Source organism: Psammomys obesus, unplaced genomic scaffold (assembly GCF_907164565.1).
Source record: "Psammomys obesus unplaced genomic scaffold, mPsaObe1.curated_primary_1811, whole genome shotgun sequence".
Lineage (NCBI taxonomy): Eukaryota > Metazoa > Chordata > Mammalia > Rodentia > Muridae > Psammomys > Psammomys obesus.
In genome coordinates, this window is record NW_026585894.1 from 19,437,113 (window position 1) to 19,450,370 (window position 13,258).

A 13,258-nucleotide genomic window follows, 5' to 3' on the forward strand; every position below is an offset into this window, starting at 1 on the left:
TCGTAGGGAGGTCGTCACCGCCAGAAAGGCTCTGATATATTCTTGCAGACCTGTTTTACACACACACAAGCATATACACATCTCTCTACGGCCCAGAGCACATGGCAGCATATTAGGCACATTGTCCACTGTTCACATCATGCACACCATGCCACATCACAACATAAAGGACTTCTTCAGCCTTTCAGCTGCGTTCAGTTACTACTTTACTTTTCACTAACACTATTGTTTTTGAACATGTTGTCAGTGAAAACTTTCCTTGTTACCATACTACATGGCTTCATAGCACCCCTTGTCTGAGTATACTGTAACTTAACCATATATCTGTTTTGCATGTTTCTATTTTTTTTTTCACAATTAAAAATGGTACCATATGTGCTAACATCCATCATGATCTTCATAGGTAAGTTCCTAAAGATGTCATTGAGGTCACACCACATTTCAGAAATTCTAAAGCTTTTGCAGCATAGGGCAAATTGCTCGCCTGAATGGCTGTACCAATTTCCTGTAGCATCACAGGGGAATGTCTGTTGTCCTGCAGCATTACCAAAATGAGGTGTTAGGATTTTTCTAAAACTAACTTGGTCATTTTGCTAGGTAAAAACAATGGTTCTTTACTATTGGATATGTGTTTCTTGATTAGTAGCAAAATTTCACCTACTGAATTCCTTTTTTTTTTTTTTTTTTTTTTTTTTTTTTAGAATGATCATTTGTCTTTCTTGTGCTTTCTTTTCCTTACTTACTTGTAAGACTTCCTTTTTTCTAAGTCAGGGCCATTTATTCTCTAAAGTAGTAGAAATATTTTCTCAGTGTGTTATTTTGTGACAAAGGGATGTGACTGGTACATTAAAGGTATCTTCATGGCGAAGTATAAAGTATATCAAATTGTTAAGGAAGCCACCGCTTTCAAAAGTTGTTTCTCCCTTCCGTTTCTTAGTCAGTGTGTCCTTCATTGAATTTTTAAAAATGTCTTGTTTTCCTCCCTCATCCTTCTCTCAGTAGAATGGAAATAGTTTGTCAGGGCTGGTCTTCCTTTCAATAGAGCTTGACCTATTCTTTACATGTTTGGAAGCTTGTCTGAAGGTAAATTTACCCTTTCTTAGTCTTTTCATTTCTTTAACTCTTTAATCAAGTTCAAAAGCACACAAACTCTAGCAGGGCATGTTGGTGCACACCCTTAAGCCTGGCCCTGAGGAAGCAGAGGCAGGTGGATCTTTGTGAGTTCAATGTCAGCCTGCTCTAGGACATCCAGAGCTATACAAGGAAACCCTGTCTCAAAAAAACAACCAAAAAGCAAGTACAGAAACTCCACAAATTAGAGACTTAGGTATAATGTGTTAAGAACTGTCAAACTTTAGTGAAAGAAAACAACTAAAATACCTCACTATTTAAGGCTATGACTGTTGTCACATACTTTGAGGACATTAAAATACACGTATTGAGAATCATCTGTTTGCTTTGTTTTCTTTTTCCAGGAACCCTTGACCCTAGTTCTCCATACACTATGGTGTCACCAAGTGGACGAGCAGGAAACTGGCCTGGGTCTCCTCAAGTGTCTGGACCCTCACCAGCAACCCGTTTGCCTGGAATGTCACCAGCCAACCCATCTCTCCATTCTCCTGTTCCAGATGCTTCTCATTCCCCTAGAGCTGGCACAAGTGAGCGTTGTCAGCATTATGGTCTTCCAATGCATGAGAGAGAAATCATTTTGCCCTCATATTTGAAAATCACACTGTATTTCTTAATGAGAATTTCCAAACTGTGGACTTTTTTCCTTTGTAAATAAGTTCTCAATATTCATTGGCAAAGTCAGGAAAAATGTAATCAGAAAAAGGGTTGTGCCCTTTAGACGCCTTAGGAAGTGAGTCCCAGAACCTCTGACATGACTGCTAACTTTTGCCTACAATACCGAATCATAAAAGATACATTAAGTTAACCAACATAGCTGGGCAAGGTGGCTCATGCCTTTAATCCCTACACTAGGGAGGCAGAGGCGGGTGGTTCTCTGTGAGGCCAGCCTGGTCTACAGAGTGAGTTCCAGGACAGCCAAGGCTACACAGAGAAATCCTGTCTTGGAAAAAAAAAAAGTGTTCCTACAGGGTCACATTGTAGAGGGCCTGGATATGGCAGTTGATTTTGTTATCTGAGAACTGATAGCAAGGAATAATTAAAAGAGTCTCCGTTAGCTAGCCACCATCCATGATGAAGACAAAGCAGGCAATAATGGGATTTGCAAATGAAGTTACCTGCTTTCCTTCCCAAAAGGTTCCCAGACAATGCCAACCAACATGCCTCCACCTCGAAAACTACCTCAGCGCTCCTGGGCAGCATCCATACCCACCATCCTCACTCACAGTGCCTTGAACATCTTACTGCTGCCCTCTCCAACGCCAGGCCTTGTGCCTGGCCTGGCAGGTAGTTACCTTTGTTCCCCACTTGAGAGATTCCTTGGATCTGTCATCATGAGACGACACCTTCAACGAATTATCCAACAGGAAACGGTATGAGTATTATGCATCTTTGGTCATTGTCAAAGGCAGAATAAGGTCTTTGTGAAGGTCACCTTCTTAACCACCTTATTGGAATTACGCTTCATTTCTTTACCCAGCATTAAAAATGGACACCATTGTTTTCTGTCCTTAGGTTAGAGGGTTGTACAGTTTACTATGCTGTGTTTTTCTAGATAACGTGGTTAACCTGGACCTGGGAACAGGTTACCGTGATGCACAGAACCAGTACACAGGGTCCGATCTTGCACATACAAATGACTTTGCTCTCTCGTGTGCTTCTGTAGACAGACTGATTTTGAAGCCGAGTCTTCATCAAAATCAGTGTCGATTGGTCACAAGCGTAGAACTCATTTAAAAAAAAATAATGAGAAATTAAACTTGTTTAAAAAATAAAACATCTGAATAATCTTATGGTAACTTTAAGAGCTAGGTCATCATTGAGAGCATGAGTTCTCAAGTCTCCTTGCTAGGTTTGCTGGGATGTGCTCCAGTGTAGATGGTGCATCTGCCTGACTGGTGGCTCTTGTGGCCAATTGAGGTGCTTTCTATCAAGACCTCAAGGTGATACATTGGTATTCAGTGTGTTCTTTATATATAGTTAACACCCTTATCAGTATCTGTATGTGTTAATGAAGTAGCTGAACTGGTTATGTTTGTAATAGCTACTGTACAGTCGCCTGAAAACCATTTCATAATATTCTTAGTCAGATCTTGAATGTAAAAAATATTTTAAGATATTGGCATATTTGGATTGTATAAAATAGTGGGTTTCATTTGACCTTTTTATCTTTAGTTTTAATTGTATTCTGTTAATTTATGTGTAATGAGTGTACCGCATGTACACAGTGTACATGGAGGCCAGAAGAGGGCATAGTATCTTCTTGGAACTGGAATTACAGTTGTGGATCCCCATGTGGCTCCTGGAAATCGAATCTAGGGCCTCCGGAAGAGCAGCTCCTACTTTGAGGGTTGTCCATATGTGGACATAATTCACTTTCTCATACTCCCTTTCTCTTCTCTTTCGCTCTAACCCTCCCCAATAGTTAGGTATGTTGAATACATTAGCATTCAGCCTGGAGGTGAGAGCTGTTTTGTAGCCTTTGTTCCTCTCCTCATGGTCGCTCTAAGCAGTGGGCTCTGTGGCTCTCATCTGGCTCCCCTGAGGCGACATACTTGTTTTTCTATTGAAACAATTCTGTCAGCAGTATTTGTGTCTTTCCCTGCTGATATGCTGTGTTCTTGTTTTACAGTTACAGCTGATTAATTCGAATGAACCTGGCGTAATCATGTTCAAGACAGATGCCCTGAAATGCAGAGTAGCTCTTAGTCCCAAAACCAACCAGACCCTTCAGCTAAAAGTGACACCTGAAAATGCAGGACAGTGGAAACCTGATGAGCTTCAAGTTTTGGAGAAATTCTTCGAAACAAGAGTATGTGTTTCCCAATGCATGCTTTAATTTACTCAGTGAACCAGAGAAGTCCAAGTAGAATAAAGAGTAAGGTGATTTCTCTTCCCCCTTGTAGGTTGCAGGACCACCATTTAAAGCCAACACGCTCATAGCCTTCACCAAGCTGTTGGGAGCTCCGACACACATCCTCCGTGACTGTGTGCATATTATGAAGTTGGAATTGGTGAGTTACTGAGAAACAAAAGCTTGTCTAATGAGATATGTTAGAAAACGCTGCAGAGCGGTGTTTATTCTAGCTCACTTATTTTGCATTGTTACATTTTTCTCTTAAAATTTATGTATTTTAAGACAACAGATTATTATTAAATAAGAATGACAAATAATTTATTATTTAAAAATTTTAACAGAGTCTTACTATGTAGCCCTGGCTGTCCTCAAACTTATACAGATGTGCATTCCCCTGGCCCCTATTTATTTCTAATCTGATTCCCCACCTTTGTTGGTCATAGACTTTCTGTCCCTGAATAGCTATGAAGTCTCAAGTGCTTAGTCACACAGAGCAGATGCTGACTGGGCAGCAGCCATCTTTAGAGCTCTAGGTATCTGTTCTTGATTTGGTTTGAGCTGCTGTTTTCTTTTCTTTCTTGCTTTTCTTTGTTTTGTTTGTTTGTTTTTTTGAGACAGGGTTTCTCTGTACAGCTTTTGGCTGTCCTGGACTGGCTCTGTAGACCAGGCTGGCCTCAAACTCAGAGATCCGACTGCCCCTGCCTCCCAAGTGCTGGGATTAAAGGTATGTGCCACCGAACCTGGCTGTTTTCTTTAAAGCTTTGTCTGCATTTGTATTAGGTTTCTAGAGCCAGTAAAGGAAATTGCTACTAGCAGAGTGGTTAAAATAGTAGCAGCTTATTCAGTCCTAGCTCTGGAGAGAAGTCCCAAAACCAGGGTGTCATTAAAGACATACTCTTTTTTTCTTTTTAAGGGCTCCACAGGAGAATATGTCATAATGTCTGCCTTGGTAATACAAACAGCCTTTGGCTTATATACCCATCACCCTGATTTTTGCATCCCCATGTATCCTGCTGCCTGTGTCTTTTTCCCCTCTTATGAAGGATAACAAGCACGAGGGCTCAACTTGACCTCTTCTTAGCTGATTACACCTGCAAATTACACTTTATTTTACACCTTATTTTCGAGTGAGGTCATACTGAACTGATCCTGGGAATGCAAACTTCATATCTTGTAGAGGCACTCAATTTAAACCATAGCAACCCTCAGTATTTGCTAGTGTTCCCAATAGAGACCATTTCCAGTGCATCCAGCTCGAGCTCTTACCGGAAATGAAAGCACATCACACTTAGTGCACTGAGTAAATCTTGGAGATCTTTCCACATTTCAGAACGTAGAATGTCCTTCTATTTCCCCCTTTTAATAATCTTAATTTTTTTTAATGAGTGAATGAAGATGGCTAAACAATTACTCTTCCCCCCATAGGAATCCCCATTCCTATCCTGGAATTGATTGAACCCAGGATCTCACGTACCCTCTTGCTGAGCTATAACCCCAGCCCCACAGTCTTCTCTAGATGATCATTTTGTTGGATTCTAACACTTTGGTATGAAAAAAGGCCAAAATAAAGAACTTTTTAAATAGAGGAGTTGCTTTATCTATAATGTCCCTTTCTGGGAAGAATGAATGGATCAAAGAATACATAGTTGTCACTTGGCAAATAGTTCTCTGTAGAGGGTACCCTGGTTCCTGTTCCCAGAAGCACATGCAGCTCAGTTACCAATCTTTTTTTTCCCCCTCCTTCATTTTATACCTTTGGTAGTTTTACCTATTTTATACCTTTGGCATAAATAGCTATTTAAAACCGTTGGTATTTTTAGCTCTTTGTTTTTATTATTTAATTTTTCTTTCCTTACAAATTTACTTCCATGGAATGTTTGCCTGCATATATGTCTGTGTGCCACCATGTGTGCCTGATACCCTAGGAGGCCAGAGAGAACTGTCAGATTCCTGTGGGTTAGAGTTACAGGTATTTGTAAGCCAAGGCCAGTTCCTCTAGAAGAGGAGCCAGTGTTTTTAATCACTAATTCATCTTCCTAGCACCTTTTCTCCCCCTCTTAATTTCAAATGTGTATGTATGTGTGTTTGTCTGTGTCTAGGTTTGTACATGGAAGAGCACATGGAAGCCAAAAGAGATCATTGAATTCCCTGGATCTGTTTGTGCTTTGTGACATGGGTTCTGGGAAGTGAACTCAGGTCCTCTACAAGAACAACAAGCTCCCTTAATATCTCTAGCCCAAGAATCCTTTTCATTTTATTTTGTATGTGAATATGTGTGTATGTCGTCTGCATAGGACAAAAGAGAGGGCATCAGAAGCCTTTAAGTTTGAGTTAAGTTGCTTGTGAGCCACCCCACATGGGTGTTAGCAACTGAATTCGGGTCCTCTGGAAGAGCAAGCAGTATGCATGCTTACCTGCTGAGTCATCTCCAGCTCTATGCTATGGGTAGTTCTTAAAATTATATAGTTTCAACCTTGGTCCTAGCTGATTTTATTTCTCAAACTTCCCAGTATTTTGATATTAATAATTATTTCTTATATTGATCCCTCTGGGAGGCAGTGGTCTTTTTTAATATATATATATATAAATTTGTTTTCTTTTAGCAAAATTGAAATCAGACAGGGTTCTTTGCCATACAGTCTGCTTTTCTTTTTTATGATCTTAACGTTAGGCTTTTGATCTGATAGGCTATACATTACATGTCAGAAAAATCTCTTTGAAAGTTTGCAGGAGTATATATATAGCTGTTTATAAAAGCTCCAGCAAATTACCCTTCTAAACCATTAACACAGTTCCACTAGTTTCTTTACAAAAGCAGTTAGAAACAGGACTTGGAAACCAAGATGGACCCCAGGCAACAAGAACCTTAGGTGTGTCATATGTTGGTCCTTAATTGTGGGAGGGAGCAGCATATGTCAGAGTGTCATTGAGCGTGATGAGAGCCTCAAATCAAGATGTGGGACTGAAAGGTGCTATAAGCATGTACCTGAAGAGGAAGCCCCCACATAGAATTCATAGATGCAGGAAGGAAGCCCTGAACCTTGTTGGCTTTATGAAAGCAGTGAAGTAAGAGGAGATGTCAGGAACGCTGTAGCAGCTGCAGCCATTGGCCTTGGGAGTACTGAAGTGTCCAGCAATGAGAACGTAGCACACAAATTAACCCCGGATTTTTTAATCACTTATTTCATGCATATATTTCTTTCAAAAAAAAAGTGTGTTTTGTCTGAATGAGTGTAAGATGAAATTCTAACTCCTCAGACTATGCCAGATGTGATATTAAATGTTAACAAGATTTTGTCATTTTTTCCCCCTTTTTCACAACAGTTCCCAGACCAAGCAACACAGCTAAAATGGAACGTTCAGTTTTGCCTCACCATTCCCCCCAGTGCACCACCAATTGCACCTCCTGGGACACCAGCTGTGGTGTTGAAATCCAAAATGCTATTTTTTGTAAGTATCTCCTGACCATCTCTCTCTCTCTCTCTCTGTGTGTGTGTGTGTATGCTGTTTCTGAGGAAAAAGCCATATGACAGTAAAACAGCAACTGTGGAGGTAGCTCTTACTGCTAAATATATGCCCAGATTTCTTTACCATTAAACTTCATGGTATTCCTAGTTCCCTTAGAAACAGCAGAAACTTTTTCAAGGTGGTAATAGTGAGACAATTTTAATACTCAGTTGCTTGTCACTTTTTTCATCATATTTAATTTTCTTGTAATTGTTATTTTTTTTTCTTTTCTAAGACAGCGTTTCTCTGTATAGCCTTGGCTGTCCTGGACCCACTTTGTACACCAGGCTGGCCTCGAACTCACAGAGATATGCCTGCCTCTGCCTCCCCGAGTGCTGGAATTACAGGCGTGCACCACCGCACCCGGCTGTAATTACTGTGTTTTAATCAGAAGTAAATGATAGTGCCTTTCACAAAGTAGGACACATATTTGATTTTCTGTTTTGTTTTGTTTTCATTCTCTTTGTATGTCTACAGCTTCAACTGACTCAGAAAACATCAGTCCCTCCCCAAGAACCTGTTAGTATAATAGTTCCAATCATTTATGACATGGCTTCAGGCACCACGCAGCAGGCAGACATTCCCAGACAGCAGAACTCTTCTGTTGCTGCGCCCATGATGGTCAGCAACATTCTGAAGAGGTTTGCAGAGATGAACCCGCCGCGACAAGGTACATGAGCAGTAGACGGTATCTTAATGCATATATGTTATGAAACTTCCTTTGAGAGCGAGCTCCTTCTCCTTCCCTTCTCTCCTCCTTCCTTCCCTACTCTGCACCCCAATCTTAGTACTAGCGCTCTGTTGCCACGGCCTTCTTAATGTCTGCTTGTCACTTTTCTTTCTTTCTCACTGGTTCTTCATTTTTGTTCATTTCTCTGCTGCCTGGACTTCTTTTTTGTTAGCGAATTACTATTGGGACTGAGCTGGTTGATAATGCCAGAGGCTTGTATTTTATAGTACACATTGCTACAAAGCCCTAGGTTAGGATGATAGAATTTTCCGTGGCTGTGAATTCCTGCCTTGCCATCAAAACCTGCCACTCTGTACATCACAAAGTTGAAATGCATGTTGGTTTCTCATACTTCATGGTACTATCATGAATAGAATACTATTATTAAAAGTTGTGTATCTATCTAAATGTTTTGTGAAGAATAAAAGCTGATACAAATGGCATCACTGCTTTTTGGGCTTCTTATGTAAGTGTCAGGTGGGTGCAAGTGAGCCTTTTCCCTGAGTGCACGATGAAGCTCCGAGACTGGACATTTCCAAGGAAACCAGAGTGTTTCTTGAAAGATAAATGAGTTCCCTTCGATACTGGAGTAGCCCACGCTTAACATGTATGTGACTCCTGGCAATGCCAAATTTGGTGTTCTAAAAACTCTGCTCAGCAACGAGAACTTTTCTTTGATTTTGCTCATTTCTAATACTGAGAAAATTTAAATGAATGTTTGCTTATCTTTAATGCTAGGGATGTCCTCTTTATCCTTCTTAGAGTATCTTACAAACAGAATTATGGTGAATGAGGAAAAAGCTGTTCTCTGAAACATTTTTAGGTATCACAGTGTCAAAAGTTTTAAGAATCCTAAGGAAAAAGAAGGTTTTTTTTGCTTTTTAAAAAAAAAAAAAAATTTTTTTTTTTTTTTTTTTTTTTTTTTTTTAGCTGTTTATTCCCCTATGCCATACCTAGGTGAGTTCTTGCTTCAGTCTCTAAGGAATATCCTGGGCAGTAGGGCACACTATGCTTACTCGTTACAATACTTTCACTTCTGACAGTTTTCCGCTTTCATTCTTTGACCTCTTTCTTCAACTGAAAATAGGCCCTTAGGAATCAAAATCGAAAGCTCCCACAATTCTCAAGGTAGCAGTCTAGTAGAACTTTGATGGTTGCACCATTCCTTCACCGAGGTACATTTTTTTTTTAAATGTAGCATACCTTCTGGACTTTAAAAATTCAAAAGGGAAATGTTTTGATCCTACTAGGATCAAGCATCTTTTTCTGCCTATCAACGAACATGTCAACGAAGTGTGCATGCACGTGCCTGTGCCTGTGCGCTCGGGTACGCACGCACCCACATTTGCACTCACATAGCACCTCAGTTCTTTAAGAAGTTGGTAAGTCACTGTGGGAGTGTTTTCCCTTTTTCCCTTGTTCTTTCTTTGTCCGGACAACCTTTGGATTTCCTTTGTCCTTTTGTTCTGTACCTTTACTTTGCAGTGCTTGGCTCGAAGGCTTGGCAGTAACCTGTACAGGGACACTGTGGCCTGCCCTTTAACAGAGGCCATAATGCCTAAGAGGGCTTCAGTCCCCTCACCTGTTTCAGCCATGGTAGGGTCAACACATGTTCTAATGGGAAGGGTCCAGTTTTGCTCTATAATATTTCAATATTTGTAATCTATACAAGAACGAAGAGGCAGAGAGAGAAATTGAGAGGATGAGGTATCAGTGATGCCTCCGCAAATGTAAAAATCTAAAAAAAGTTTTAGAGTTTTCCTTGCCTTTTTCCTACTGTGAAGAGCTTTGAAGGATTGTCCGAGCTTGGTTCAGTGGTACACCTGTACTCTCAGTACATGGAGGCCGAGGCAGGAGGATTTTGAGTTCCAAGCCAGTCTGGGTTACATAGTGAGACCAAAAAGGAAAGAAAAGGGGAAAAATAAACTTAAGTTTAAATCAACTTTTTCTCCTTTAAAAATAAAGCAAACACAAAACACACTTTATTTTTGTATTTAATTGACTTCAGGCCTAACGCATAACCTTAGAAGTCAAATATTTCCTTGAAGCAGACAACATCCAGGAGCTGGCGTAGACCTTCCTTGTCCAGCTGCCACTAGCCAAGTGCAAAACTTCACCTGAGAACAATATAAAATGAAAATGTTGAGTTTCTTAGCCACGGTAGTGCTTGGTAACCATGGAGCACACACGCTTCCACCGTCACTGAAGGTTCTGTTGGGCAGTATTCCTGTTACTGTTACATATTGGAAGCATTTTTATATGGCCTTTCCTGCAGCCTTAGCAGGATATCAGCAGAGCAGTCACCAATGCGTGACTATAAATGAGAACTGTCGTTAAATCCAAAACACATTAAGCCTTCTGTAGACTTTTAAAGTCTCATCCAGTGCGGCACTTTCTGTGCACGGAGAGCATCTCTTTCTCTCTGTTTAAGCTGGACACTTGCCCCAGATTTCTTTCCCCACAAAAAAAAAAAAAAACCAAAAAACCCCAAATACAATGTTATACCACACCAGTTTCCGTCACCTAAAATCTGGCTAGTTTAAATAGTTTAAAATACTTAAGTCTTTTATTTCAAATTCGTGACTGATTTTAATCATCCCTCCCCTCACCGCTGTGTTAACGTCTCTCCTGTACTGCGAATAGCTAATGACCATTTTTCTCTGTTGCAGGTGAATGCACAATATTTGCAGCTGTTCGTGATTTAATGGCTAATCTTACACTGCCCCCTGGTGGGCGTCCATAGACACTATTGTTTTTAAACCAGGAAAGCTGACAAATGAAACAAACAACACACACACACAAAAAGGCTGAATCCAGCCATCACTTTTAAAAAGGAAAAGGACTTTTTTTATTTTAATCTTAAGAGCTAAATATTCTAATCTGGGAAAAATTTTCAGGGTGCACTTCTTTCATCAAAAAGACCATCAATCTTTTGTATAGTGAACTTGTATAGTATGTTTAAAATGCGACACATTTCAAACTAGGTAACAGATCAGTCTCCACTTGCCGGTCATAGACTTACTATTCTGTTTTATACTATAAAGTAATGAAAATGCCAAAATTGTTTATTTAATTGTTTTCTTATGTTTTGGGTGTAATGGTCTTTTTTATTTTTTATTTTTGTTTTATTTTTTTAAGGCAGGCTTGTCATTTTTGAATACTGTAAAACTGTGACAAACTTTATATTGAAGCTGTATTTTAATATGACTGCTTTGAATCCTTACACAGAAATGTTTTGGGAGCTGTTAAATATATCCCCAAAAAAAGCAATAAAACTAGGATATAAAAGTTACACTCACTTGTGTGTTTATAAGCCCTCTAAGAGTTCTTAGGACCTCCCTTCATCTTAACCTGGTGGGGCCAGTCAGTTTTTTAATTACATATGTCTGAAAATTGACCAAAAACATTTCTGTTTTAAGGTTAAGGTAGTTTCTTCAGACATTCCTAATATGACTGGTGATAGCATTTAGCACCTCAGTTGTTTTTTAGTATAGGACCTGGGAAGAACTTTGTCTTTTGAAAAAGAGACAGTGATATATAATGATCAAGGATTCCAAATAATGCAATTATGCTCATGTGTGAGGAAATGGGAACTTGTTTTTGCTAGGAAAATGTCATTTAAAGGATACTTTTGCACACAGCATTAACTAGGAAACAAAAAATTTGAATGCTCTACCTTGCATGAAGTTTTGGTGACATTTCTTTATCTTATTTTTTACGTCTTGCCTTCCCCAGCATAATTGGGCTTGTTCTAAACAATCTCAATTTAATCATTGTCAGCAAAACAGTAGGATGTTTTGCTTGACCAATCCTCTCATTTGAAAAGTCCCACAGTGCAGGGTCTGGCCAGAGTCCAGTGGTATTTCTGGCACTGGTACCTCTCCATAGGATTTCTTTCTAGAGTACGGCACTGTCTCTTGCAGCCAGTCAGGGACTTTTCAAGCTTTTTAAATATAATCTGGCTCAAATGTCTTCTGATGACTTGATGTTATCTGGAGCAGTCTTTTTGTTTTGTTTTGTTTTGTGTGTTTTTTTTAAATGATAATAATGTTGAGTTATTTAGACAATGTAATAATGGTTCTTGAAATTTTAGATGTTTGATTCCATTTTAAGATGACTAATTGAGCTTCTATAACTATAACCACCAGACTCTGGTTGTAAGCATCTTACTGCAACTGTATCAACTGTTCTCAACTTTCCTTTAGTTTCCCTTTCCAGTCAGAGTTGAGGCCTTCCTTGTCTTCTTCTGTGTCTCATTTCTGCCTTCATCTCCTGCTTTTTCACCCAACTCTGCCACTATTCCAGAGTAGGTGACTAAACTTTTATTCTTCCTTAGCTTAACCTTTTTCTTCTTCTGTTTTCAGTCCTCTTCACAGTGGTAATCACATGGGTTTGGCAATCTAAGATGTCTTGGTCAGGAGTCAGCCCTTTTCTATTTGGAGCTGAATCCTTATCTTTCATGTAGAAATCTACATGTATATACAAGAAATGTATTTTTATCTGCAGGATGATATTGTTTCAAATAATTTTATTAATAGAATTAACTTTTCAGGTATTTTCTCTTTTAAGTGTGTTTTTGAAATGTTAATTGCATTTTTATACATGATGCATTCAATGGCTTTTTCCTAATTATTACTCACCTTTGAATGCATTGTGTAAATCAAGTAAGATAGGATTCAATGAAAGGAATTTGATTTTGATGCTTATTAAGAGTAAACCAATGAATTTGAATTTTATATCATGCTTGGTACTTGGAATTGGTATATACTTTATTAAAGCTTGGAAATATTTAGCATTTGAATCGTAACTTTCACCACAAATCATGTCATTTGCCTCTTTTGTTAACCAGGTTCAATCAAAGAAACTGGATGCCATAGTGATTTTTCTCTAGTAGGTGATTTGGAACTTGATTTTAAGGTGTTTTCAATGTGATTTTAGTATTTACAGTAATAAATAAAATTTATACAAGTTTCAGAGAACTACCAACTCTCTAATTTTGGTGAAGATGTTTTGGGTTATAGTCTTGGCTTAGTATT

General features: G+C 39.1%; 1 protein-coding gene across 2 annotated transcripts in view; it reads left to right on the forward strand.

Moving 5' to 3' along the window:
• Positions 1-13,201, forward strand: part of Med14 (mediator complex subunit 14) — a 90,447-nt gene extending 77,246 nt beyond the window's left edge. For both annotated transcript variants that reach the window (XM_055599528.1, XM_055599529.1), the window contains 7 exons: positions 1,476-1,658; positions 2,266-2,501; positions 3,761-3,940; positions 4,035-4,142; positions 7,310-7,435; positions 7,970-8,162; positions 10,892-13,201. In XM_055599528.1, the coding sequence (XP_055455503.1) occupies positions 1,476-1,658; positions 2,266-2,501; positions 3,761-3,940; positions 4,035-4,142; positions 7,310-7,435; positions 7,970-8,162; positions 10,892-10,965 (1,100 nt within the window). In that variant the 3' untranslated portion in view covers positions 10,966-13,201. The remainder of the gene's footprint in view (positions 1-1,475; positions 1,659-2,265; positions 2,502-3,760; positions 3,941-4,034; positions 4,143-7,309; positions 7,436-7,969; positions 8,163-10,891) is intronic.
• The last annotated feature ends 57 nt before the right edge of the window (positions 13,202-13,258 follow it).